The sequence below is a fragment of the Halichoeres trimaculatus genome, unplaced genomic scaffold (genome assembly GCF_033239565.1).
Source record: "Halichoeres trimaculatus isolate MK-OKI-2021-1 unplaced genomic scaffold, fHalTri1.1 fHalTri1_scaffold_11, whole genome shotgun sequence".
NCBI classification, from domain to species: Eukaryota; Metazoa; Chordata; class Actinopteri; order Labriformes; family Labridae; genus Halichoeres; species Halichoeres trimaculatus.
In genome coordinates, this window is record NW_027437189.1 from 2283794 (window position 1) to 2310389 (window position 26596).

At 38.6% G+C, this 26596-nt stretch overlaps 3 protein-coding genes across 4 annotated transcripts; 2 read left to right on the plus strand and 1 right to left on the minus strand.

Moving 5' to 3' along the window:
- Positions 1 to 1854: 1854 nt before the first annotated feature.
- On the minus strand, positions 1855 to 6004 carry ndnl2 (necdin-like 2). 2 transcript variants are annotated; one of them, XM_074681623.1, is made up of 11 exons: positions 5923 to 6004; positions 5582 to 5643; positions 5129 to 5245; positions 4976 to 5039; positions 4811 to 4890; positions 4623 to 4717; positions 4456 to 4535; positions 2748 to 2790; positions 2608 to 2670; positions 2178 to 2292; positions 1855 to 2093 (listed from the first exon to the last, which is right to left on the minus strand). In XM_074681623.1, the coding sequence occupies exons 2-11, from the start codon at positions 5630 to 5632 to the stop codon at positions 1998 to 2000; spliced, it is 804 nt and encodes a 267-aa protein (XP_074537724.1). In that variant the 5' UTR covers positions 5633 to 5643; positions 5923 to 6004; the 3' UTR covers positions 1855 to 1997. The 2 variants fall into 2 exon arrangements, with proteins under 2 accessions (XP_074537724.1, XP_074537725.1); XM_074681624.1 differs by lacking the exon at positions 5923 to 6004 and adding an exon at positions 5767 to 5905.
- A 944-nt stretch (positions 6005 to 6948) lies between these two features.
- On the plus strand, positions 6949 to 16719 carry LOC141799611 (mitochondrial carnitine/acylcarnitine carrier protein). Its single transcript, XM_074681901.1, has 9 exons — positions 6949 to 7329; positions 10634 to 10726; positions 12079 to 12206; positions 12773 to 12863; positions 13994 to 14111; positions 14224 to 14296; positions 15901 to 16010; positions 16118 to 16239; positions 16323 to 16719. Exons 1-9 carry the CDS (start codon positions 7228 to 7230, stop codon positions 16383 to 16385), a joined length of 900 nt encoding a protein of 299 aa, XP_074538002.1. The 5' UTR covers positions 6949 to 7227; the 3' UTR covers positions 16386 to 16719.
- A 1693-nt stretch (positions 16720 to 18412) lies between these two features.
- On the plus strand, positions 18413 to 25647 carry tafazzin (tafazzin, phospholipid-lysophospholipid transacylase). Its single transcript, XM_074681655.1, has 11 exons — positions 18413 to 18548; positions 21298 to 21452; positions 21538 to 21666; positions 21750 to 21795; positions 21874 to 21959; positions 22042 to 22122; positions 22244 to 22285; positions 22381 to 22443; positions 22538 to 22590; positions 22698 to 22775; positions 24688 to 25647. The coding sequence occupies exons 2-11, from the start codon at positions 21344 to 21346 to the stop codon at positions 24787 to 24789; spliced, it is 789 nt and encodes a 262-aa protein (XP_074537756.1). The 5' UTR covers positions 18413 to 18548; positions 21298 to 21343; the 3' UTR covers positions 24790 to 25647.
- Positions 25648 to 26596: the final 949 nt, after the last annotated feature.

Here is a 26596-nt window from a genome sequence, read left to right on the forward strand (position 1 = left end):
TATCAAATATTTCTAAATCTTAAGAAAAGATTTCTAAATATTTGGTCAAGATTTTTAAATCTTAAACACTTTTAAATCTTGGGCAAAGATTTCAAGATATTTGCTAAGATTTCAAAATATTTAGCTAACATGCTAATGCACACTCCCGCCCAGTGGGTAGTACCAAAATAACAGTTGGAGGAAGCGATTTTAAGAAAGTCAAGCTCTACTTCTAAGTCAGCCACAGGATCTTCAACAGCACCATCACAGCACTTGGTACGTTTATTAACAGCTGATTTCGCTGACTGTGTTTGACTTTCTCAAAATCCGCTTGGCTGGATCGCTTCCCCCAACTTTTATTTTGGTACTTCCTGTGGGCAGGAGTATGAATTTGCATGTTAGCTAAACATTCAGAAATCGTACCTAAAAATTTAGAAATCATAACTATTTCGAAATCTTAGCTAAATATTTAGAAAATCGTAGCTAAATATTTGGAAATGGAGGCTAAACGTTTGGAAATCGTAACTATTTGGAAATCGTAGCTAAACATTTGGAAATCGTAGCTAAACATTTTGATATCGTAACTATTTGGAAATTGTAGCTAAACATTTGAAAATTGTAACTATTTAGAAATTGTAGCTAAATGTTTGGAAATCGTAACTATTTGGAAATCGTAGCTAAATATTTGCAATTGGTAGCCAAACATTTGAAAATCGTAACTATTTAAAAATCGTAGCTAAATGTTTGGAAAATTGTAGCTAAACATTTGGAAATCGTAGCTAAATATTTGGAAGATCGATGCTAAACATTTAGAAATCGTGTCTTAAAATTTAGAAATCGAAACTACGTATTTAGAAATGGTAGCTAAATATCTGGAAATGGTAGCTAAACATTTGGAAATCGTAGCTATTTAGAATTCGTAGCTAAGTATTTGGAAAATCAAGGCTAAACATTTAGAAACCTTAGCAAATATCTTCAAACCTTTGCAAAAGATTTATAATTCTGATAAATATTTAGTCTGAGCTAAATGTTTAGAATGAAACTAAAAGTTTACAATCGTAGCTAAACATTAAAAATCAGGACATTTATTTATAACATTAATAACATTCAACATTTATAAATAATATTTGACAAAAATATTTCACAAATATTTTTCTAAATCTTCAGAAAAAGATGTTTTGGAGCTAAATGTGGAGAAATGTTGTTTGTAGTGTGTGTAAAATTACAAACGGCGCCCCCTATAAAGGGACATAATTAGCGGAGCCTTTTCGGGAGCTTTCCCCAGTGTTAATGCTAAGCTAAGCTAAGCTAATAAGCTGCTGCCTCTCATTCCAACTCAAAATAAGAGCCTCAGTCTTCTCCTTTAACTCTCTGTAAGAAAGCGTCAGTTTTCCCGTCCTGAGGTCTGAGTCATGGCGAGAGGATCCTGAAGGTGCTGCTGACGGCGTTTGGTCGGAGAAAGACGGAGGAGATGATTTGAGTCTGTTTCTCTGTCAAAGACGACCTGGAGGGGACTTTATCGGCACTTTATCTGCCCACACCGTGACGTGCCTCAAACACGACTCCTTTATGCAGCTTCTCTGAGAACAGACCGTCACGTTTTACCTGCGTCTGTCACTTTAAGAAGAAACGTTACGGGATCTGGTGCAATGTGTTTGAATCTGAGGTCACACCGAGGGAGCAATAGAAGAAAACACTCAGGGGATCGTTGGTTCAAAGAAAAATGGACGCCAGCACGTCAGCGTGACGATGTTAGAAACAGAGTCGCCCCTTTAACCTCCAGCTCTCACCTGTTTCTGTTTCTCAGGTGTGAGACCATAAATCTGAGGTTTTCTGTACTGAAGTGTTCCCTGAACGTCTGAGCAATAAAAGAAAAATGAAAACACAGACTTCCTGTTGATTTATTGACCTTTATTTGACTCAGACTGAAAAATAAAACTTTGAATGTGCTCTTTGTAAAGTTTGATGCAGGATGTAAAAACTGATCCAGAGACGAAGGATTAAACGCCGCTCTGCCGTCATCTCTGGCTGCTGGTCCCGGGCTGTGACGGCATGGCGGAGGAGTGGGCGTCTTTGTACTGCTGAGTCCAGCTCTGAGGCTCCACCTCGTGAAGCTGGGACGATAAAAAGCTTCGTTAGTGTGACGTTTCAGAGAACGGACTGACAGGAAGTGGATCTTCAGGAACAGAGACGCTCACCTCGCCCATGAACTCCAGGATTTTGGCTTTGGACACTTCCACGTCTGCGCGCTGACCCCACCTGAACTCGTGCTCCACGGGCTCAGTATGAGGGATCCGCACGTACTCCAGGTACCTACACACACACACTTATCTCACACATGCTCAGTGACAGTTGTTAAAATCAAATCTTTCTACAGGAAGTGATGATGTTGGGTTCAGTGCGGCTCCAGACTCCTCTCCTATAGAGGTCTGGTTCCTGCACGCCCCTGCTGCTCTGTGGTGTGGTATAAACCCGAGTCTATGGTCTGACAGACTCTGGCTCTGAACACACCAGTACACTTTGACGGGTCTTGAACCCATGACCTGCTGGACTTAGATCTGCTGAGTTAGTCCACTGAGCTATAAACCAGCTGAGGAGCTGCTAACGAGCTCGTCGACTTCTCCTCACCTCTGACGCACAAACTCATCGATGACGACCTTCTTCACGTCTCCAAACTCGTCGTGTTTCTCTCTGCAGGAGAACCAGAATCATCAGAACAGGAAAAGAGACAAATGCAAACAGAAGGATCATGGGTAATCTTGTCTCACCCCGGGTCCACGCGCAGCTTCTTCAGTGTGTTCCAGATGACGTCTAAACACAAAGACAGAAACAGGAAGTTAACCCAGGGACACATACACTCACCGCCCACTCTATCAGGCACACCGTTCCAACTGCTCGTGGTTGTTGGTCTGAGTGTTTCAGAAACTGCTGATCTACTGGGATTTTAACCCACAACCATCTCTAGAGTTTACAGAGAATGGTCCCAAAAAGAGGAAATATCCAGTGAGCAGCAGTTCTGTGGGACAAAATGCCTAGTTGATGCCAGAGGTCAGAGGAGAATGGACAGACTGGTTGGAGCTGATAGAAAGGCAACAGTAACTCAAATAACCACTGGTTACAACCGAGGTCTGCAGAAGAGCATCTCTGAACGCACAACACGTCCAACCTTGAGGCAGATGGGCTACAGCAGCAGAAGACCACACCGGGTGACCCTCCTGTCAGCTAAGAACAGGAAACTGAGGCTACAATTCACACAGCAACACCAAAACTGGACAATAGAAGATTGGAGAAACGTTGCCTGGTCTGATGAGTCTGGATTTCTGCTCCACATTCAGATGGTAGGGTCAGAATTTGGCCTCAACAACATGAAAGCATGGATCCATCCTGCCTTGTATCAACGGTTCAGGCTGCTGCTGCTGGTGTAATGGTGTAAAGTCCACAGAAAAAAAAGGAAAAAAAGAAAATAAAAAAGAAAGAAAGAAAGAAAGAAAGAAAGAAAGAAAGAAAGAAAGAAAGAAAGAAAAGAGAAAAAAAGAAAAGCAAGGGGGGACAAAATAAAAAAAGAAAGAAAGAAACGGAATAAAGAAGAAAAAAGGCCATCAAAAAGAAAAAAAGAGAAAAAAAGGGGAAAAAGAAGAAAAAAATAAAAAAAAGAAAAAAAAGAAAAATGGAAAGGAGAAAAAAGAGAAAAAAGAAAAAAAGGAAAAAAGAAAAAAAAATAGAAAAAAAAATAGAAAAAAAAATAGAAAAAAAAGGGAAAAAAGAAGAAAAACGAAGAAATAAGAAAAAAAAACAAAAAACAAAAAAGGAGAATAAATGGGAAAAAGAATTTAAAAAAGGGGGAAAAAATAAGAAAAAAGAGAAAAAAGAAAAAAAAAGATGAATAAGAAACAAAAAAAAAAAGAAAAAAAAAAAGTCCACAGCCTTCCTGAGTATTGCTGATCTCAATCCAATAGAGCACCTTTGGGATGTGGTGGAACGGGAGATTCTCATCATGGATGTTCAGACCACAAATCTGCAGCAACTGTGTGATGCTATCATGTCAATATGGAGCAAACTCTCTGAGGGATGTTTCCAGGACCTTGTTGAGTCTATGACACCAAGGATTAAGGCAGATCTGAAGGAAAAAGGGGGTCCAACCCAGGACTGCTGATTAAGAAGACCTGGGCCGGGTGTTTAGATGATGACAAGAGATGGACCGATGTGTTTTTATTTATTTTTCAGGGCCGATACTGATGCCCATCATCAGTAGTCAAGACCTCAAACTCTCTGTAAGAAGCCGTTTACACAACAGCGGTTTTGGGATGAAACGTATAAGTACTGTTGGCTTTCATCTTCGCATTTACACAGACGCAGCGTTTCACACACTGTGAGATCTTTTTCTTTCATCATCCTGTGTGTGCTCTCTAAACGTGTGACGGTTTAAAGAATCCTGTGACGTGTGCCAGATTTTAATCGTTAAAATCTTCCACTCACTTTCTCTGACTGCGCCTCCCTTCATGAAAACCACGCTCAGGATCACAAACAGCAGACCCGTCTTTGGATTTGGCGGAGTACTGCACAGGAAACGAACAAAAGTTTAAACAAATATTCACAGACATATGTCAGTGACTGGAATAAAGAAGGGGTCAAACAGAGCTTACGTGACGGGGGATTCCCTCTCAGCTGCCTCCAGCTTATTGACCAGTATGTACAGGTGATTCTTGGTGTCGATTTCAACCAGTTTGAGACCAAAGACCTGATCAGGACGAGAGGAGAGGAGCCACAGAGCGTCAGTGAGGAGTGTTCATGTGATTTCTCTGTAATCTTCAGAAATATCTCCTGAACTCACCTTGTCTAACGTTTGTGCTGCTCTCTTAATGAGCTCGGGGTAAATGTTTCTGTACTCCTTCACCACATGTTTCACGATATCTGAAAACAGAAGAAAGAGGATTATCAATCCACAGCAGCGGGACACTGTGGAAACCTGAGCTTCGATACGGGGTTATATTCTCACCTGTGCGGCGGATGGGAATCTTCTTTTGGTCCCTCACCAGGAAATACTGCACCACCTCCGCAGTCTACAGCTCAGACAGAAAGTTTGGCGTTAAAATCCTCCCAGAGATCACTTCGATGACTCTGACTGTGTGGGTTTATGAGCCTCTGTTACCTTCTGGTCGACCTGCTCTCGTGACAGATTCTCCAGCCCCCTCTGGACCTGCGTGCTGCTCAGCTGAGTGGAGTTAACGTCCTCATCGTCCTGGTTCACGAAGGCACCCGTCTGCCTCTGAAAGCAAAAAACATCACACTAAACTATTGTTTGGGGACAGGTTTCAGGATGTAATTCAGAGAAAAAGGAGTTTAAATCTACGTCAGGTTTTATCTTTTGTCAGAAATGCTTCAGTAGATGTTGAGTTTGTTAATTTAATCTGTAAATCAGCTTGAAATAAAACCTTTGCTATGCTCATTCTCATTAAATCATTTATACAACAATAATTAACATCAAAAATTTTATATACACAGTATTAATGAAGCAGCATTGTCTTTAAAACAACAGTTTTGAACTATTTTAAGAGCAAAGAGCAGATGTTATTCACAGGTGAGGCAGAGGTTTAGTTCTTACTTTGCTCTGAGAGGAGCTCTGTGTGTTGGGAAGTCTCTTCCTCTGCGACATGATCAAACTGTCTGATAAACACGGTAAAATGAAACCATGGTTCATTCAATGTGCTTTAAAAGACTTATAAACAGATTCAAACACAAACTGTTGCTCATATTCCCGCTAACAGAGACAAACTGACGTAAACAAACCGTTTCACAGAGCACGGTAGTAACACGGCAGACGTTGAGACTGAACTGAGAGCGTTAACGGTCACTAACAAAGATGGCGGATAAAATAACCGTCAAAAATCATCCACACACCCAGAGAAATGCTCTGACTCTACAGGAGGACGGTTATAAACTCACTTTGTCTAAAGAGAAACAAGCTCAAGACATTTCAGTAAGACGAATTCCCGCTTGTGTGACTATGCGCATGCGCATGTTGAAAACGTCATCAAGCGCGACAGTTTTTTTTTTGTATTTGTGAGCTTTATTGAAAAATACTGAAAAATAATGCATCGCTTTTAGGCGTCGATGGTATTTACTTGATTTGAGTTCATTCATTTTTTTTATTGATTTTTTTTTTCTTTAAATACACACTTGTATAGTTCTCCGTCCTTCCTATACACTGAATAATGGCCATTCCACTGCTCCACACTCCAGTCCAGTAGGTGGCGGTACTGCACTAGGACGTTGTTTGCTAAAATTTTCATTTTATTTTATTTTATTTATTCATTATTATTATTTCATTTTATCACACAGAAATAAAAGAAATAAACAATTGAATATTTTTTTTGTATTTTTCTTGGGGGTTCATGGTTCCATTTTGGGTACGTTTTCTTATTAGCAATGATTCCTGTCACTGATTCCTTCTGTTTTTGCATTTTCTTTTGGTGTTGTATTTTTTATTCATTTGTTTTACTTTTTTCTTTTTGTTATCAATTTTTTTTTTTGCTCTTGTTGTTATGTTTTGCACTCCAAGGCCACCGTGCACAAGCTCTGACTTGAGCATTAATTAGCTTTACTTGTAAAAGTAAATTGTATGACCCTGTGTTCATATCATATTTAATTAATTCAACATTAAACCTTCATATTGAGCTAAAAAAAAAAAAAAAAAAAAAAAAAGTATAAAATTAAACATGTCGTTTATTTCGACAAATTAAAAATATCAGTGCTTGAATTGTACATCTTTATTTATTATTTATTTTTTAAGGGGAAAAAAAAGAAAGAAAAAAAGAAGAAAGTTCTTTGTCTATAACTTGTGCTTGTGTGCTGCTAAAGTTATTCCACGTATTGACCACAAGAGGGCGCTGTGGTTGTGTTAAAGCAGAAGAAAGTTATAGTTGTGCAGACTTCTTTATATAGAGAGGAGGCTGTACTTAGAGTCAGACACACACACACACACACTCAGTCTAAATGAGTCCAGCATGTGTAGTTACATAAACATATGAGCAGGGAGTGTTTACGAAGAGAAGCTCTTAGTCCCTCCCTGCTGTCTGAAGGCAAAGTCCACACACACTCACACACTCTCACACACACACTGACAGGTAGAGTAGTAGAGGCAGGCTGTCACACACTAACACAGCTCAGCAGCGGTGTGTGAGCGGACTCTCTGGGCGGCGTGAAGCGGACCGAGGCCCGGCTGTGTGTCCGGGCCATGCGGGGGACAGGATGGGGGAAGAGGCAAGAGTTTCTCCGCTCAAGAACTTCGTGGCTGGAGGCGTCGCTGGAGCGTGTCTGCTGCTGGCGGGACACCCGCTGGACACCATCAAGGTAGGTCACAGTGTGTCCCCTCACCTGCGGAACACAAACACACCGATTCAGAAAAACTGTCCGTGTCTTCATGTGAGTCTGGATCTGATTCAGTCTGAAACATTGACGGTGGAAAAAGTCAGACATCAGATGTGTGTGTGTTGAGGGGATTATTGAAAAATCAGCTTAAGGTGTCACTGAGGCCATGAGGCTGTTAGAGAGCAGGATAGAGAAGAGTTAAAGTGGACTATTTATACCTGGAGAGAAGAGACACATGAATGCACAGGGATGGGTTTGTCCTAAAAAACTAACACACAAAGTAAAGAAACTAACTTTTACAAAACTTTCATTTGAATAAAAAGGAAATTAAGAAATTCAGGTAAACACAAAGTCATCCATGTTGAAGTTTTTGCTAAATGGGTAAAAAAAAAAAATCTGGTTACTGATGTTTTGAATATTTGTTTATTCCATCGAAGACTCACATGTGAAATTAACTGATTAAAAACATAAAATTGAAGCAGCTGAAACCTGCAAATGTTCAGCATCCTTTGACAAATCTGCCTTCAGATCCTAAAACCACAAAATCGTCTTCTGTTTATTTACTTTTACTTCAGTTTATCAATTTTGCACTAAAGCAAGGGTAGCTTTATGATATAGAGGGTCAAGGGTCAAGGTACAAGCACGAACATCCTGCACAGAGTGTTTCCACAGCAGACGTGACAGCTTGTTTCTTGAAACACAAACAAGTTCAAGCCACAACTTTAATCATAATTAATCATATTCATAAAAAAAGAATCTTTGAACCAGATTTCAACAAGAAATATGAACATTTAATAATCAGAACCACAACCAACCATCAGAAAAGTCCATCAGCTAAATTCCTTTTGCCTAAAAAACACTCGACACGTCTTCCAACAGGTACATTTTGCACAATCTCTCACCAAATTAAAAAAACACAATTTTTCACCTGCTTTTTGCTGCTGTAAAAATAAATGTTAGAGTTATTTTTTATGCATGGTAAGAACTCTTTTATCGTTGATACTATCCTTTAAATTACAGACCATAAGAAAAGTTTTAAAGTTTTCTTGACGTGATGCATCAGACTCGGGATAGGCCAATATTTAGCATTTTGAAGCATATCAGCATCCGTCCTTTTTTTGATCTGGTGGCTGATAGGGATGGGTACCGAATCAGGTACTCTTATAGGTACCGACCGAATTCTGTCAAAAGTGCAGGGTATCGATTCATGTAAAATCAAAAGGTACCATGTTTAGGTACCGCTATGCATCCTTGTGACTGTGAGGGAGTGGAAGAGTAGGTGATTTTCCATGCTGGACATGAACACAGCATTACAAGGTTATATGTTGAAAAATAAATATGTTAAAGAAAAAAATATATACATATTCAATTATTAAACAAATTGATTATTTTTACCTCATAAACACAAAAAAGTACCGAAAATTGGTACCGTTGAGTACCGGTATCGATTGCTAGGTACCAGGAATCGGTACCGTATTGGTTCACATGTGAAAGGTACCCATCCCTAGTGGCTGATAAGAAATTAATTTTAAAACTGTGCTATTTTGGCTTCAATATTTATTTTTTAAAGTTTTTATTTAACTTAATAAGACAGCTGCTGAGCCTGGGAGCTGTTTAATGAACATATGCTTAAAGGCTGTAAACAAAGTTAAGTGTTGGAGTTTGTATTATCCCAAATTTTGACGCCACTATTTTCACTTTTACTGCAAATAAATATCGGCCTCCTGATGATCAGTATTGGCCCTGAAAAAAAACATATCAGTCTTTTTCTACTTTGGGCCAGTCATATTTCTGAATGAAGGATAAAGTCGCTGATTAAACTTCTGTAAATCGATCTTTCTTTGTGTTGTGATCTGAATGTGGAGTTTCCTCATTGGCTCGTTCAGAAAACTCCGCTGCACGTGAACCTCTCGCTACGAGCTCTCAGCTGCACAGCTTCATATCTTAAAGAAGGTGAAGAGCAGGAGGAAGGTGACGGTCACACGTTTTCTATTCATAGACAAACTCTCCGTGTCATTCCTGCACAACAGGAGCTGCTGTTGTTGTTCGCTCTCCTCACGCTGAGAGACAAGAACACTAGAAGGGAAGGCAAACGACTCTAAATCAGAGTTTTTTTCAAGTCTAAAAGTTTATGGCCGGAGCTGACGGCTTTAGCTGGACGTTAGTTTCTGTGAAATTAAGAAACAAGAAGCGTGATGTTAGCAGATAAGAGTTATCCCACAAAGGAGAGATACACTCAAAGCTTGTCCATCAGGCAGGAGAAATCCTTCAATGTAGCGTTGCTGTTAGCTCTGTTAGCCATGTCTGTGAATAGCATGATGCTACTCTGCCCTCTGGTATTCCCTCTGTTGCTGGGTTAGCACGGCTAGCTCGTCCATCTTATTGGAGATAGATCTTACGTTCCCAATAACGATGGATAGAAGGACAGATTGGTGTTAGCTCTTTAGCTTGCAGGGAACATTGGACCTAGCACCAGTTAGCATCAACATACTACAGACTGCTAACAGCTGATTTCATATGTAAACAATGAGAACATGCTTACACATAGGATCAGAAATTCAGAAACGTTGCTCTTCGGGGAGAAATGAAGGCTTCAAACGGACATTTTTGCAAACTTTCTTCAATTCTGTATTTTGTTTAGCAGACGCTTTTGTCCAAAGTGACACACAACACAAGCAAGATTTTTTTTTTTCCCTATCTGAAATAATGTAGCCAGAGATTCTGTTAGCTGTGTCAAGCTCAGCTGACATGTCCTGACACATCCAGAACATCAACATCCAGGCAGAGGAGGGGGTTGAGGCAGACACAGACACTAACACAGAGTCCCAGAGGAGACGATGGAGCAGGATTATTCCTGTAAAAGTTGACTTTTTGATCACTTTTTCATTATTTAGCTTCTTTGTTTTCATGAATGCGCTGAAAGTAAAGATATCAATCCATCCAAAGGGTTAAAAAGAGTTATTCTGCTGTTTGAAGCTTCAAACTTCATGTTTCTGCCTCACAAACAAAAGCATATATATCTGCTGTCTTTTTCTGTAGGTGATAACTGTGTGTGTGTGTGTTTTAGGCGTAGAGTGTGTGTCTGTTTGTCGTATCTGATCCCTCTCTAACCGTCTAACCCTCCCCTCACCCTCTTCTTTCTCTATCTGTGCTCCTCCAGCGGCTGCAGACTCTCTAATCTAACTTCCAGACAATCCTTACCTCACATGATCCCACGCACTCAGAGATCTGTGTGTGTGTGTGTGTGTGTGTGTGTGTGTGTGTGACCTCTCTGACCTCTGCTCAGGTGAGACTTCAGACACAGCCCAAAGCCTCCTGTGCTCAGTACGTTCTCTACAACGGGACGTACGACTGCTTCCGCAAGACCGTGTCCAAAGAGGTGAGCACCAACACACGAATCGACAGAAGAGCAGAAGAAAGAGAAACAGGAGAGAGATAGAGCACAAGCTAAAGGCTAAAACACGAGCTAATGACTTGTGTTATTTGGAACGCTTGCCACCTTCTGGCCCGGAGTCTCACACACACTGTCGTGAATGACTTTTAGTGAGGCCTGTGTTTGTTTCGGAATTAAATGGAGATCGTATCAAAACAAATGTATCTGTTTAAGACAATTTTTTAGCCTGACAACAAGCTAACTTTGTCAGTTTGTAGCGTAGTTTAGCAGCTGCTAAATCTCTCTCTCCTCACAGCCTGGTGCTCTGAGACGTGTCTGTAACGTGTAACGTTAGTGAATCCTGGTTCTGTCCTACCAGAGCTCATCTACCAACTCCAACCTCACCAAGCAGAGCTAACGTAACCTGGCTCTTCATTTTATTGATAGACTCTCAAGTTTGAACAGACCACTGCAGAATAACTGCTGACTGTGGGTTGGAGGCTACATTAGCACTAAGAGATTAACCTGGGTTTTAGCATTTAGCTTGTGTTTTTGTACTTTGCCCATGTTTTAGCCTTTAGCTCACGTTTGTGTTTTTAACCTGTGTTTTAGCCTTAAGCTCATGTTTTTGCCTTTAGCTAGTGTTTAAGCCTTAAGCTTGTTTTATAGCCTTTGGCTTATGTTTTAGCTTTTAGCTCATGTTAAAGTCTTAAGCTTGAGTTTAAGCCCTTAGGTCACGTTTAAGTCTTAGCTCATGTATTAGCCTTTAGCTTATGTTTTTGCCTTGAGCTTGTGTTTGAGTCTTTAACTCATGTTTAAGTCATTAGCTTATGTTTTTGCCTTTAGCTAGTGTTTAAGCCTTTAGCTTGTGTTTAAACCTTTAGCTTGTTTTTAGCCTTTAGCTCATGTATTAGCCTTTAGCTCATGTTAAAGTTTTAAGCTTGTGTTTTTGCCTTAAGCTTTTGGTTAAGCCCCTAGCTCATGTTTTAGCCTTTAGATTCTGTTTAAGCCTATAGCTTGTGTTTTGCCTTTAGTACATGTTAAAGCCATTAGCTTATGCTTTAGCCTTTATTTTGTGTTTGGACAAGCCATAAATCTTTTCAGTCCTGATCAGGAAGCTAGGAATTTGAGCGGAGATCTGCAGAACGTTCTGGTCTGGGACGTGTGACGTGTTTTGTTTACGTGTGTCGTGGGAACATGAATATCTGCGCTCAGTCACGTTCTGACGCCCTGCAGCTCCAGAAACTCAGGGTGACGACTTGATTTAGGGTCAATGAAATGTGATAGAAAGATAATATGTTTGTGTGTGTGTGTGTGTGTGTGTGTGTGTGTGTGTGTGTGTGTGTGTGTGTGTCCAGGGTGTCCTCGGCCTCTATAAAGGAATGGGGGCTCCTCTGGCAGGCGTGGCGCCGATGATGGCCATCAGTTTCTTCGGGTTCGGTCTGGGGAAACAGCTCCAGCAGACGGACCCTGACAAGCCTCTCACGTAAGACACACACACACACACACACACACACACACACGCACACGCACACGCACACGCACACACACACACACACACACATACACACACACACACACACACACACACACAGACTGGCATGCATGCAAAGCGTCTCTCTGAGAGTCTCTTTTAGTGTGTTTATAATTCTTGGAATACACACGCTCTATTTATATCCGGCTCCTGCGTCGCCCTCCTCTCTGCCATCATTCGCCGCTCAGACCCACACCCCCCCTCACGCCCCCCTCCTCGTGTTACCTCCCGTTCGTTTTGACCCCTGTGCCCACGTCTAAATGTGTCTGTGTCTGAAATGTCACGTGTGCGTCCTCCGTCTCACCCTGTAAAGTTTTTCCTGGTTCTGTTGTTCCTGAAAGTCCCGTCACTGCTCAGGATCAGGATGAAGGTTCAGCTCCTGGACTAAAAATAAAACAAACTAATTAACTTCCTGCTGCACGTCGGCACATCAGCGTCCTGACCTCTCGCTGTGTGATATCAAAATGTCTAAAGAAAAGTTGATCCGTGTTTTAAAGCTGCTCTAATCCGTGTTTCAGGCACGCTCAGATCTTCCTGTCCGGCTGCCTCGCCGGAGTCTTCACCACCGTCATCGTGGCTCCAGGAGAGAGGATCAAATGTTTGCTGCAGGTAAACCACCAGCGCAGAGTGATCTGTTCGCAGCATCACTTCACACACAGTCCTCTGTGATAATAACACAAGCTAAGGGCAACAAGATAAGTTAAAGGTTAAAACACGAGTAAAAGGTAAAAGATGAGCTAAGAACTACAGCATGAGCTAAAAGGCAAAACACCAGCTAAAGGCTAAAACACAAGCTAAAGTGGCTAAAGGCTGAAAGGAAGGCTAAAACCTAAAACACAAGCTAAAGGCTGGAACGCAGTCTAAATGATAAAACATGAGCTAAAAGCTAAAACACCAGCTAAAGGCTGAAGTACCAGCTAAAGGCTAAAACACAGGCTAAAGGCTGCAACATGAGCTAAAGGCTAGAACACAGGCTAAATGCTAAAACACAAGCTAAAGGCTAGAATGCAGGCTAAATGGTAAAACACGAACTAAAAGCTAAAACACAAGCTAAAGGCTAAAACTCAGTCTAAATGATAAAACACGAGCTAAAAGCTAGAACACCAGCTAAAGGGTGAAACACCAGCTAAAAAGTAAAACACAGGCTAAAGGCTAGAACGCAGGCTTAATGATCAAACACAAGCTAAAAGCTAAAACACCAGCTAAAGGCTGAAGTACCAGCTAAAGGCTAAAACACAGGCTAAAGGCTGCAACATGAGCTAAAGGCTAGAACACAGGCTCAATGATAAAACACGAACTAAATGCTAAAACACGAGCTAAAGGCTAAAACGCAGTCTAAATGATAAAACACGAGCTAAAAGCTAGAACACAAGCTAAAGGCTGCAACACCAGCTAAAAGCTAAAACACAAGCTAAAGGCTAGAAAGCAGGCTAAATGATCAAACACAAGCTAAAAGCTAAAACACAAGCTAAAGGCTAAAACACAAGCTAAATTCTAGGGCTTAAACATGAGCTAAGGGATACAACACAGATCCTAAAACTGGACGCTCCATGTCGCTGAAACTCTAATTTCTACGCACTGCTCCTTTAAGGCTCGATCCCTCTGCTTTGCTCCCCTCTCTGTTTGCTCCTGGTTGAGCTCTTTGTTGGACTTGAACTTCTTGAGTTTCAGTAGAAACCTGTAAAATGTCTCTGTTGTCATGTATGATCTGCTCTTAAATGTGAAACGTGTGTTTATAGGTGCAGGCGAGCAGCGGGAAGTCCAAGTACGCGGGTCCTCTGGACTGTGCGGTGCGGCTCTATAAAGAGCAGGGGATCCGCAGCGTCTACAAAGGAACTGTTCTGACCCTGATCAGAGGTAACGTCTCTGAGCTCCAGCTGCTCTCTGACACATTAATAAACATGAACACAGAGAAATAAACAAATAAAGATCGACTTCAGGAGCATTTTTCTCTCCCCGTCTCTCTCAGATGTGCCTTCAAACGGTCTCTACTTCCTGACGTATGAATACCTCAAAAACTTCCTCACACCTGAAGGTCAAAGGTGAGTAACTGAGGTGGGATGTTGTTAAAGTAAATCAGCTTTTAAACTTTATTCAGAGGCAGATTTGAGGTGTTTTTATACTTCTGATTCCTCGGACAGCTTCAGTTAGTTTGCTTTGATAAGTCCAGTTTCTGTCAGGAAGTATCTCTGATTTATGACTAAACTATCAGTTTTATGTTTTTAATCAATTTCTGAAACACTTTGAGTATTTTTAAGAGATTACCTGAGGAGATCAAGCTTTTTCCTCTTTTAAAGACACGTTTTTATCAATGTGCTTTTACTGGAAACTTTAGCTGAACGTGTTTGAATCGGGGTAATGCTGCTTTTATTTAATTTTGCTTTTATTTTTATTTTGCAGTAACATGGGCAGGATTTTAAAACTTTTATCCTTTTAATTTTTTATTCTTTTTAAATTTTTCTAGTGCTCTTTGCATAATGTGGTTGTGGTTTTTAGCCTTTGTATCGTGTATTTTCTTCCTCCCCTCTTCGCTTTTACTCCTCTTTGATGTTGTGACCAGTGAATAAAAACACAAGCGATTATCATCAGTGCAGCGTCCAAACAAATGTTATGTATTACTGAGTTATACACTGTGTTCCACATTATTAGATCTGTGGCTGATTCAGAGCACAAGTGGGTTCGTGCAGATAAAGGCACAATGAGGAAGGTTTCCACTCAACAAATGCATTGGATTAAGAGAGCAGCTGCTAAAATGCCGTTACAAATCCAAAGAATTTCCAAAGTGCTGTGCAGCCCTGGATGGTCCTGATGGAGGCCGTGATGTTAGCAAGGAGGGGGCGGAGTCATGTTTTGGGCCGGAATCATTGGGAAAGAGCTGGTCGGCCCCTTTAGGGTCCCTGAAGGTGTGAAAATGACTTCTGAAAAGTATGTGGAGTTCCTGACTGACCACTTCTGTCAATGGTACAAAAGGAAGAACCGTGCATACTGAAAAAAAATAATCTTTTTGCACGACAATGCACCATCTCATGCTGCGAGGATCAGCTCTGCATCACTGGCGTTCTGACATCCTGCAAAGAAATTCAAGCAGAAACTCTCCAAAAACCCACAAGTTCAATGGATACGAGAATAGTGACGCTGCTGTCAAACAAGGCTTTATGTTAAACTCTAACTTGAGATGTAAAGATCATTCTGATTGAATTAGCTTTTGATTTTAATAAAAGTGATCCCCTATAAACTGTAAAGACAAAAAATGACCATTTTGAGTTGTTCACAACCTATAAAATATATTGAAACTCTGTTGTGTAATAATAATCAACAACTGCTGATGACTAGAAAATTATGCTTACTGTCATTTAAATTGACTATTTAGAAAAATAGGTGAAAAACATCCTTTGCATAGTAATTTGGAACAGGGTATATATGATTTTTTCAAGTTGTGCTCAATTCCAGTTGTAATGGAAACACATGGGGAAACTGAACTTTATTGAAACTTGAGAAAAACTGATTTAGCTTTGATTTTGTGAAAAGTTGTAATGGAAATGCAGCTAAAATCACATTATTGTTGCAGTTTTTGTCGATCTGAATTTCATCAAATATGACAGATTAATGATGTGTGTGTGTGTGTGTGTGTGTGTGTGTTTCTCAGTGTCTCTCAGCTCAGCACTCCAAACATCCTCCTCGCTGGAGGAATCGCAGGAATCCTCAACTGGACGATCGCTCTGCCTCCAGACGTCCTCAAGTCCAACTTCCAGACCGGTGAGACTCAGAGATTACTTTAAGTGTCTGCTCAATACTTCACTTCAGTGTTCACGTCAACCTTTGTGTGTGTGTGTGTGTGTGTGTGTGTGTGTGTGTGTGAGCAGCTGCAGAGGGGAAGTACAGAGGTCTGCTGGACGTCCTGCGAACGCTGCTCAGAGAAGAAGGACCCAAAGCTCTCTACAAAGGCTTCAACGCCGTCTTCCTGCGAGCCTTCCCTGCCAACGCGGTGACTCTCACTCCTTCTGATTTATTCCTGACGTCAGCGTCTCTCCTTCGTTACCCGCTGACGCTCTGTGTTTCCTCCTCCAGGCCTGTTTCCTGGGGTTCGAGGTGGCGTTAAAAGGTCTGAACATCCTCGCTCCCAGCTGGTGAACCCACGTCTGTTCCTCTGGCTGTGTCACTGATGTGTGTGTGTGTGTGTGTGTGTGTGTGTGTGTGTGTGTGAGTGTGTGTTGGATGATGAAATGTAATGAATTATATTTTCTTAAATGTAAATTTCCGTGTTGTCTAACGGAGATCAAACACTCACTTTTCCTGAGTGTCTTTAAATGCACACGTCTGAATGTAACGGCGTTTTGGGAGCTTGGCGTTTACAAACTGTTTCTGATGTTTGTAAAATGTAAATTATCGACGTTCAGTGAAAAACGGGATTTAACCTGTTTTAAATTTCAAGCTCTGCCAAAGTCAGTGTTAATCTATGAAACTGAGGAGAGTTTTATCAACTTTCTGTGTAAAGTGTTGGAGTAAAGACTTCTGTGTTTCACAGAGAAAGTGTCAGAGTCTGTTTTTCTTTTAATCCAAGGTGAGGAAAAGATGACGATCAAATGATGGAGGTATGAACAAAAAGGAGGATCCTGTGTTATAAAAATATAAAAGGAGCTCTGATTCTGAATCCTTTAGTATTTACTCAGTAAAAACCCAGCTGCCGCCTTGTGACTGAAAATGTCTTGTTTTGTGACGATGCTGCTTTCAGAAACAAAAAAAAATAAACAAATCACACCAACTAAAAGCAAACTTTTTCGATTGTAAAGAACAAAGTCTCTGCTGTGTTAGAATATTTCAGGTAGTTTCCTTTTTAATCTTTAATTACCTGCAGATATTGATATTATGTCAGTGATATGAAACATCCCAAAAACTGTTTTCCACGTGAAAATGTTTGAAAGAAGAGAAAGTGACCGGCCTGAAGTTCTTTTTTCTGGGTCATTGAGCTGTATAGTGAGAAAATGTCTTTAATTTAACATAAAAAAAGTGATTTAATGTATAAATAATGAAAAAAGGGGGTTTGTTACGTGGAATAAGCACCAAAAAGATTGAGGCCCAGGAAAACAAATGAAAAATACCCATTATTTAATGAAACAGAGGGCAGATGATGCATGTTTTATCATTTATTTATTTGTTTACTTATTTATCTAGTCATTTTATCATCATCATTATCATTACAAGTTGTAGTATTGGTGATAGTAGAAGTAGGAGTAGAAATAATATTAGAAGTGGTAGTTTGGTGTTTAAATTATAATTATTTTTAACATATTTTACAAAAAACACCTTTTTGTGCTTATTTATCTGTTTATCTAATTATTATTTATTTAATGTGTATTATATTTATTATTTTTTTCTATTTATTAATTATTTATTGAATGCATATTTTATTTTATTTTTTATTTTTCTATTTATATATTATTAATTTAATGTATATTTTATTAATTTATTTTTATTTTTTCATTTTTCTATTTATTTATTATTTATTTATTGTTTTTTTTTTTATTTATTTCCCTTTTTATTTTTCTATGTAATTATTATTTATTTAATGTGTATTTTACTTATTTATTTATTTTTATTTTTCTGTTTATTAATTATTAATTTAATGTATATTGTATTAAAAAAAATCTATGTATTTATTAATTATTTAATTTATATTTTATTTATTTATTTCTATTTTTTATGTTTATTTTCACCAAATGCAATCAGTTATTCATTAAATCAGGAAACAGTAACTCCCACTAGAGTTAATTCCCACATAAATAATTGTTATTTATTTTCATTTGTTTATTTATTTGTTTGTTTATTCATGTTTAATTTAATTGAAATTTTCCTTCTTCAATTTACCTTGAATGAAATATAAGAAGAATTTTACTTTTTAAGAATCAGTTAGCTCGCTGAAAAAAAAGAAAGAAAAAAAAAAGTCTTTAGATAAGAACAGCAGGTCAACGAAGGAGAAGACTTTCACCTTTAACCTACTTCTTTACATCCATTACCCAGAGTTCCGCATTTCTGGACGCGTCGGCCTGTTGTGTTGTGGACTACATCCAACGATTTAACGCGTTAACGCTTTAGTATTTTCGCATTTCATCATTGGTGTGTTATTAAATTCGAGAAAAAGAAACGAAATCTATACAAAAACCCCAAAGCAAAAGCTCCGTGCTTCTTAATTTTAACGGAAAATAATGTTTTTCTAAAAACCACAGCGCCCACAATTCAGTGCGGGCGACTTTCACTTCCGGGGTCAGTGACCATCAGCCTGTCAGCCGCAGAGAGGTGAGGGAAATGTTTGATCTTGTGCTGTTTTCTGCTCTTTTGTCTCTTTTTAAGACTTTAAATGTTTTAAATGAGGTTTAGGTCATATAAAGATGAAATAATATGAACATTTAAACTTAAACAATGACGTTTTTAATCGCCCGCAGAGAGTGAGAGTGATGAATAAGAAGACTGGCAGAAAACTGTTGAATGACTGTCACTGAAGCTAATGAGTATCCTTCGCTTTTACTGCAGCTTAATGATTTACTAGTTTTATGTTTTAATTATTAATTCAGTGTTTGGGTTAGCAGACTCCTCTTGAGCTCAATGTGTTCGTTAAACTCTTGTTTGAGTTAGCTTTGAGGCTAACGAATGCTAACTGAATGTACTGACCCCAGAGGCATGTGACTTCATCTGTCAACATGAGTTTAAGGACACGGACAAAGAGCTTCAGACTCACTTTCCTCTGCTGTTACAGACTGAATAAAACAGCTTTCAGTGGAAGGAGGTGCTGCTGTGAGTGGAAACACTTATGGTATTAAAATATCAAAATAAGACAACAGTAATGATATGAATACGGTGTATGGAAAGAAAATAGCATCATAACAGAGACCAAAGGCTTGATAGCAATTTTAGAAATCAACAACCTGCTCTGTGTATCACTGTTTTTGCAAGCTTTGTTAAATTTAAGTTTGCATCTCAGTGTTAACTTCATCATATTTTGGTGCTGTCAACCTTTTTGCATTTCAGGCTTTGTTTACATTTGCAAGAATTGAAATTTTGACATATAAATTTGTCCCACGTGAAAAACCTATTCTTTGCATCTTCCCTTTAAAACAACGAAACTATAAAACAATGATTGTAACAGTAAATGTAGTACATGTAGAAATATTTTGATTATAATTTCTGGAGTTGGTACCCAAACCATATGCCTATGTTTCCCATAATGCACAGGGACAACGTCTCTTTAACTGGATACTTTTAGAAGCTTATTTTTAAATCAACAACTGTTATAGGAACCAACAACCTGCTCATTTTGATCATTCTGCTGCACTTGTGTTTATTTTTTGTGAGGTTTGTTAACGTTAGCTTTGCGTCTCATTTTTAACTTGTTTATGTTTTGGTACCTCCAACCCGTTTGCATTTCAGGCATTGTTTACATTTGCAAGATTTGAGATTCAGACATATTAATTTGTTCCATCTGAAAAAAAAATGTTACAGCTTCCCTAAAAAAAAAAACTATACTATAAAATAACAATTGCAACAATAAATGTAAAAATATTTTGATTATCATTTCTGGAATTAGTACCCAAACCCCATGCCTACATTTCCCATAATTCACAGGGATAACGTCTCTTTAACAAGTTACTTTTAGAAACTAATTTGTAAACCACCAGCTGTTATAGGAACCAACAACCTGCTGGGTTTGATCATTTTGCTGCACTTGTGTTTATTTTCTGTGAGGTTTGTTAGCGTTAGCTTTGCGCCTCATTTTTAACTTGTTTATGTTTTGGAGCCTTAAACCTTTTTGCATTTCAAATAGTTGGAGTGCAACCCCTTTAAGATTATGGCATAAGTTGCTTAAAGATTAGAAATTTGAAAAAATATTAGAATACTACGTTGGGTGGCTTACGACACTGATTTCACCCCAGCCGAACTTGACTGCAGATTTAAAAACTGGATAGAGAAAGGCATCACCTCATATTGTAAAATGGTTTCCAGCAAAGGTTTGAAAACCTTTCAACAACTTAAAGTAAGACTTAATCTGGAGAAGCAGGACTTCTTCAGATATCTTCAATGAAGAAACTTCTTTGATAAAAACATTAGAGTCATTGAAGAGGAAGAAATGGGTCTGGTTAAAATCTTTGTTGAAACAATGAAAAGTTGTACAACACGTGACGTCAGCAACATGCTTTAAACCGATTGTTGTGAGACTGCCGTCCACATCCCGTTTATTCACACGTCCTTTTTTGAAAATCAGCAGAAAATCAACCGTTTGCTCAATTCTGTAAAAAACAGTTAATTTTACACACTTTACTGCATTAAACAAGCCCTGAATGATTAATATATCTTCTGTATTTAAATCTAAAAAATTCTTTGAAAATTTGCTTCCATCTTCCTGGTGTCAAGTTTCAGCTTGGGGCTGCTCTGCACCAATCAGCAACAGCTTGTGTGTTCAGAGCATGTTAAACTGAGAATACTTCACTCTTCTTTGATCCAGGACTTGAATTAAGTGTTTTGTACATAGTTCCTCACAGTTTTTAGCCTTTAGCCCTGGTTCTCCTGACCTCATAGAAGTATAGAAGTTCATATTGCAGTGAAAATTGAGTCCACATCGAGTAAAAATGTGAACAGAAGCAAAAACCGTCCTAAAATTCAAATCAGCTTATCTTAGGTGCAGGACTGTGTAGATTTTGTAAAGATAGAACCATAAAACTTTTTTCATGTGTTCCTTGTGCATCAGGGTACCTAAAAATGTGTTGTATATATTACCACCTTATTTTTAAATGTCTTTTAATGTAATTTAAATGTCCTGGAATTCAAATTCTTTATTTTGGGACCTTAAGCAGATATGAGATTAAAATGCGATTAATTCGATTAATTAATTACAAATCCTGTAATTAATTAGATTAATTTTTTTAATCGCCTGACAGCACTTATTACAACAGCAACAGCAGAGTTCAGCTCCATTAACTGGTGCCTACATTTCCCATAATGCACAAGGATAAAATTTCTAATGTGATTCTTTCATGTGATCTTCTGATTCCAGGTTTGAGTGTGTGTGTGTGTGGATGTAGTGTCTGTGGAGCGCCGTGATGCCCCTGGAGGTCAAATGGCCGTTCCCTCAGTGCCCCGCGTTGCCGTGGAGGATCTCCGGCTCGCTGGTCATGGGCATGGTGGGCACCTACTCTTACTTCTGGACCAGTAAGTGGAGAAACACTCCAACACACACATCAGCTTTCAGAAATCCTCTCTGCTAACACACGCCTCCACACCTTTGCATCTCCAGAGTACATGAACTACCTGACGGTCCACAACCAGGAGGTTTTATTAGACCTGATCGACCGGCGACCCTCAGACACGCCTCTCATCACTCTGTCCAATCACCAGTCCTGTATGGATGACCCACATATCTGGGGTGAGCACACACACACACAGTCTTAGATCTCACACTTTGAGCTTCAGAGAAAAGTTCAATGATCTCGTCTTTTTCTGCATCAGGTGTTTTAAAACTCAGACATCTGTGGAGCTTCAACAAGATGCGATGGTGAGTTTCTTGAGTCTCTGCTCATCCTTCCCTCGTTTGAATCATTTCACAGTTTGTTTTTTACCTGTGATCCCGCAGGACTCCAGCAGCGTCCGACATCTGTTTCACGAAGGAGCTGCACTCCAGATTCTTCAGCCGAGGAAAGTGTGTTCCCGTCTGCAGAGGTCAGTCTCAGCCTCCCGTCCATCCCAATAACACACAGATGTTCAGTGAACTCCAGCTCAGTTTAGACGGTGTGTTTTGCAGGCGATGGAGTTTATCAGAAAGGGATGGATTTTGTTCTGGAGAAGCTGAACAAAGGAGAGTGGGTGCACATTTTTCCTGAAGGTTCGTCTTTCGTTTTCTTCAAATTTCACTCGTTTATTCCTCTTCCTTTCATCCACAGCTTCTGATTCTTTACATTTAACACAACGGACAAACTCGTCATCTCTCCTGCTTTGTTTCACAGGCAAAGTCAACATGACAGAAGAGTTCATACGCCTAAAATGGGGTGAGTACGAAGTGTCTCGTGTGTCTGGAAAGTTTCCACATGTTCAGCTCCAACAGTAACAAGATGAATCATCAGCTTCTGTTTTTGTGTTTCAGGTGTGGGTCGGTTAATAGCAGAGTGTTCCCTCAATCCTGTCATCCTGCCGCTCTGGCACGTCGGTGAGAGACGACGACACTGAAGATCAGATTCTTTATTTCACAGACTGTTTTCATTCACATCAGCAGATTGGATAACCCTCCGTCCTGTTTTCAGGTTTGAGTGACGTTCTGCCAAACGAGAAGCCGTACGTTCCTCAGTCTGGAAAGGTAGAATCAGCTCCATCTAATCCAAGCTTCTATGGTTAAATCTTTTTTTGATGAGGGGTTTTTGTTTCCTGTTGTGGTCGTAGCCCTAACAGTTTGTTTCCTCACAGAAAATCACGGTCCTGGTGGGTAAACCGTTCAGTGTGAAGGACATCGTGGAGTCTCTGCGAGCTGAAAACAAGAGCCAGGTCAGACTGAATGTTGAGTGTTGTTTTTTACAGCGTCTTATTTGTTGTTTGTGTTAGTTTTGGTCGCATTTAAGTCATTTGTACATGTGACGGTTTCAGTTTAGTTTTAGTCGACAAAAACTCCAAAAGGTTTTAGAGTAGTTCAGGGGTCTGCAGAACTGGAGCTGTATTATCAATAGGGATGCACTAAATATCGATATCAGTATATCGACCAATGTATAAAAGTGGGCCAATATTTACTTTTCAGAGCATCTTGAACGATCTTTCAAGACCCAAATAATCTTGTTTTCTTCCTGTTTTTGATCCAAAAAACAGACAAAACGTACTTTCGTTGATCACATTCATCCCGGACGCTCCATCTTTTGATCCTCTCCATGATCTTTGTCGTCTTTTCTCATGATTGTGCCGCTCTTTTTCTCTGAACCACCTCGACACCTCATCTCAGATAGTTTTTTTTTTGACCAATATCTATATAGGTAAATATCAGCTATCGCCCATTACAGCAATATTGATATCGGACAAAATATTCATATTGGTGCATCCCAAACTATCAGTGTATATTATAAACTCAATCTTGGCAAACTTTTGAAATTCATACAATTTTCATTAATTTTTACATTTAAAATTTCAGTATTTGCAATTTTTTTTGCAAATTTTTGAAATTTGAAAATTCTTGCAAGTTTTTGCAAGTTTTGATAATAATGGGAATTTTTGCAGGTTTTTGAAATGTTCAAATGTATTTTGAAATTTTTGTAAATTTTTTAAGTTTTACATCTTTTTTAGGTATTTAAAAAATTAATTAAAAATTAAAAAACCCTCAGAAATCATATTTACAATTTCATCGTTGCAAAAAAAAACCTTCATGTTTAGATAGTTTTCACTTGATTTTAAGTGTGTACATTTTTTGAACATTTCTTGAAAGTTTTTTGAAGTTTTGATAATTATGGGAATTTTTACAACTAACAAGAATTTTCAAAAGTATTTTGCAATTTTTGTTAATTTTTGAAGTTTCCAAACTTTTTAATTTTTTAAAAAAATGAATTAAAAAATTAAAAAACCCTAGGAAATCATTTTTACAGTTTCATTGTTGCAAAAAACATCTTTTTTTTTTCTATAATTCTTCACTTGATTTTAGGTGTTTAATTTTAATTTTAATTTTTTTTGCAAATTTTTGTAATTTCAAAATCTTTGAAAGTTTTTGCAAGTTTTGATAATTATGGGAATTTTTGGAACTTTAAAAAATTTTCAAAAGTATTTTGCAATTTTTGTTGATTTTTGTAGTTTCAAAATTTTTGAATTTTTTGGAAAACAAAATTATCAGTTAAAAAACCCAAGAAATCATTTTCACAATTCATCGTGCAAAAAAAAAATCCTTTCTGGTTTAGATAATTTTTCACTTGATTTTAAGTGTTTACATTTTTATACAGATTTTTGTCTTTGTTGTAAAGATAAAGTTTTTTTTTTGTCTCCTCCATGACTTTAATCCAGGTGAGCTGCAGCAAAATGGCTCTTGATAATCAAAGGTTTCAGACTCCTGATCTAGTTTCAGTAAAAAAGGAAAGAATTAGTGTTTTAAAAAATTAATTTAGGTCAATAACTAGTGTGAAATGGAATCCATGTTGACAGGTTGTGTCAAGAGTTATAACTCATTAAAGGACAGTGAACCTTAAAGCTTTGGCATAAAAACCAGATTAATTACCGGATCGATATCTCCAGCCTGAACTTTTCCACTGATGGAGATGCTGCTTCTGGACTTCATTACTGTTGGGCAAAAACCTTTTATCTCCTTATTTCCACTTATATTATTTATATATATATCAGAACATTAATGGTTACTGATGAGACTGGTTACCTGCTGATCCCACAGCTCCAGGTGTGCAGCCCTGAATGAAACTCAGATTGTGTTTTTCAGATGGAGATGAGGAAGACTTTAACTGACTTCATCCAGGAGGAGTTTCGGAGCCTGAAAGCTCAGGCCGAGGCTCTCCACGGGCAGACCCAGACCAAATCCTGAGTCCTGGAGGTCCCGCTGCTGCCTGCTGCACTCCTCACAGCCAAACAGTCTGAAGTTACCCTGAGCAGAGGGTAAAACCTTTACGACTGGAAACACACTCACTCAGATCCTGATGGTTTTAGCCCTCGCTTACTGACCTGGGAGCAGGATTCACACAGTTTTCTGATGAAGGAACAAAGTTTTAATTTAAAGCTGCAGCTACATGAGTTTGTTGCTAAAGCTGATTTCTGCCTAAAAAAGACAAATAAGTTTGTTAAAGTAGTTTATGAACTCCAGTTACTACAATTTGGTAGCTAATTTCTTTTTCTGTAATAACAAATTTCCTTCACGTTCAATGATTGACTTCCTGTGCCAATGAGAGGAGCTGTGTGTCCTTCACAGAGTTTTGTCTGAATTTACTGGAACCGTAGTTTCTGTTTGCAGGATCTTTCAGTTTTGACCTCTTTTGGAGAAGAACTTGACGGAGCTGATGATTGTTTTTGTACTAAATATTAGTAAACTGATCCATTCAGTTATTTAGATTCATGAATAAGAGTAAAATAAAGAGATTAGAGAGGAATCTGAAAGATAAATGAGAGCTGTACTGTTATTCCTCCATCCATGCTGCTGTAATCAGTCATTTTCTGTTAATTTTTTTGTCATGACATCAATGTTTAAATCCAGGTTTGGACTCTTGAAGTGTAGATAAACTCCTTCCAGCCTCCGTGTGACAGATGTATGTAAATAACTTATTAAATCAAAGAGATGAGCAGCTTTTTATAAAGGTAGGACATGCCAGAGAGAAGAGATCTGTGGTTGTTTTTTAAATGTACTGCCTTAATGTGAATGCCACTCTTTCCTACTGTACACCATGTGAATGCCCATAAAGTATCTGACTTTTATAAAACCGACTGTGTCGTGTTTTCATTTGGAAAAATGTGTTTTAAACTAAGCAGAACCAAGAGAAGCAGGAACAATTTGTTTAAAAACTGTCAAATCTAAGCCTGGAAGAGAAAAAATAATTACAGCTGTAAAATGTTTCCCCCAAAACGCTTTTCTCCAAAGCGACGGACAACTCAAGCAAGGATTTAAACTGGAGATCATACGTGTAACCATGGTTGCATTGTTTACACACAAGATTTCAGCTGTTGGCAGCCAGCAGCATGTCGATGCTAACTGGTGCTAGGCCCAATGTTCCCAGTGAGCTGAGGAGAAGGAGATGAGGAGGACTTCCATCCATGGTTATGGGGAATATAAGATCTTTCCCACTAAGATGAAAGAGCTGATGAAGTTTTTTCCGGAAAATATGAAAACTCTGCAATTGAGGCAATAAATGTGCAAACACACACACATATACACACAGCAGCTATTACCACAGTGAGTCAGGCCTTTACTTCCTGTGGCCCAGACTGTAAACCACAGTTTTATATTTTATTTTATACGTTTATTTTGACAGACACTTTTAGTTTCGGGTTTCCACTTTGACACTTTGTGTTTTATTTTGGTAACTTGCTAACATTTTTTTTTTTTTTTTTGACTGAAACAAAACAATTTTCTCAGGATTAATACACTCGATCTTAACTTATCTCGCAGCACTCTTCAGAAACGGTCTTTATTTACATCTACAAATATCAAGAAGAATTGAATAGTGAATGAGTAAAAATGTGAAGTTTTTTTTTGTAAAATAGGCCTAAGTGGTTCAGAATAAAATAATAATAATAATAATAATAATAATAATAATAATAATAATAATAACAAAATAATTATTATTTTTATTTTTATTTTTATTTTTATTATTAAACTTTATTTGTAAAGCACTTTTCAGTGG

What these genes read in the sequence shown, in the direction of transcription:
- LOC141799611 (XM_074681901.1), top strand. Translation starts at nt 7,228, where the DNA reads ATGGGGGAAGAGGCAAGAGTTTCTCCGCTCAAGAACTTCGTGGCTGGA. An exon ending in GACCCTGACAAGCCTCTCAC is followed by an intron (nt 12,207 to 12,772) that starts GTAAGACACACA and finishes TCCGTGTTTCAG; the next exon opens with GCACGCTCAGATCTTCCTGT. An exon ending in CAAGTCCAACTTCCAGACCG is followed by an intron (nt 16,011 to 16,117) that starts GTGAGACTCAGA and finishes GTGTGTGAGCAG; the next exon opens with CTGCAGAGGGGAAGTACAGA.
- ndnl2 (XM_074681623.1), bottom strand. Translation starts at nt 5,632, where the DNA reads ATGTCGCAGAGGAAGAGACTTCCCAACACACAGAGCTCCTCTCAGAGC. An exon ending in GATTCCCATCCGCCGCACAG is followed by an intron (nt 4,891 to 4,975) that starts GTGAGAATATAA and finishes TTCTGTTTTCAG; the next exon opens with ATATCGTGAAACATGTGGTG. An exon ending in GGGAGGCGCAGTCAGAGAAA is followed by an intron (nt 2,791 to 4,455) that starts GTGAGTGGAAGA and finishes CTTTGTGTTTAG; the next exon opens with ACGTCATCTGGAACACACTG.
- tafazzin (XM_074681655.1), top strand. Translation starts at nt 21,344, where the DNA reads ATGCCCCTGGAGGTCAAATGGCCGTTCCCTCAGTGCCCCGCGTTGCCG. An exon ending in GGATGACCCACATATCTGGG is followed by an intron (nt 21,667 to 21,749) that starts GTGAGCACACAC and finishes TTTCTGCATCAG; the next exon opens with GTGTTTTAAAACTCAGACAT. An exon ending in GGTGCACATTTTTCCTGAAG is followed by an intron (nt 22,123 to 22,243) that starts GTTCGTCTTTCG and finishes TTTGTTTCACAG; the next exon opens with GCAAAGTCAACATGACAGAA.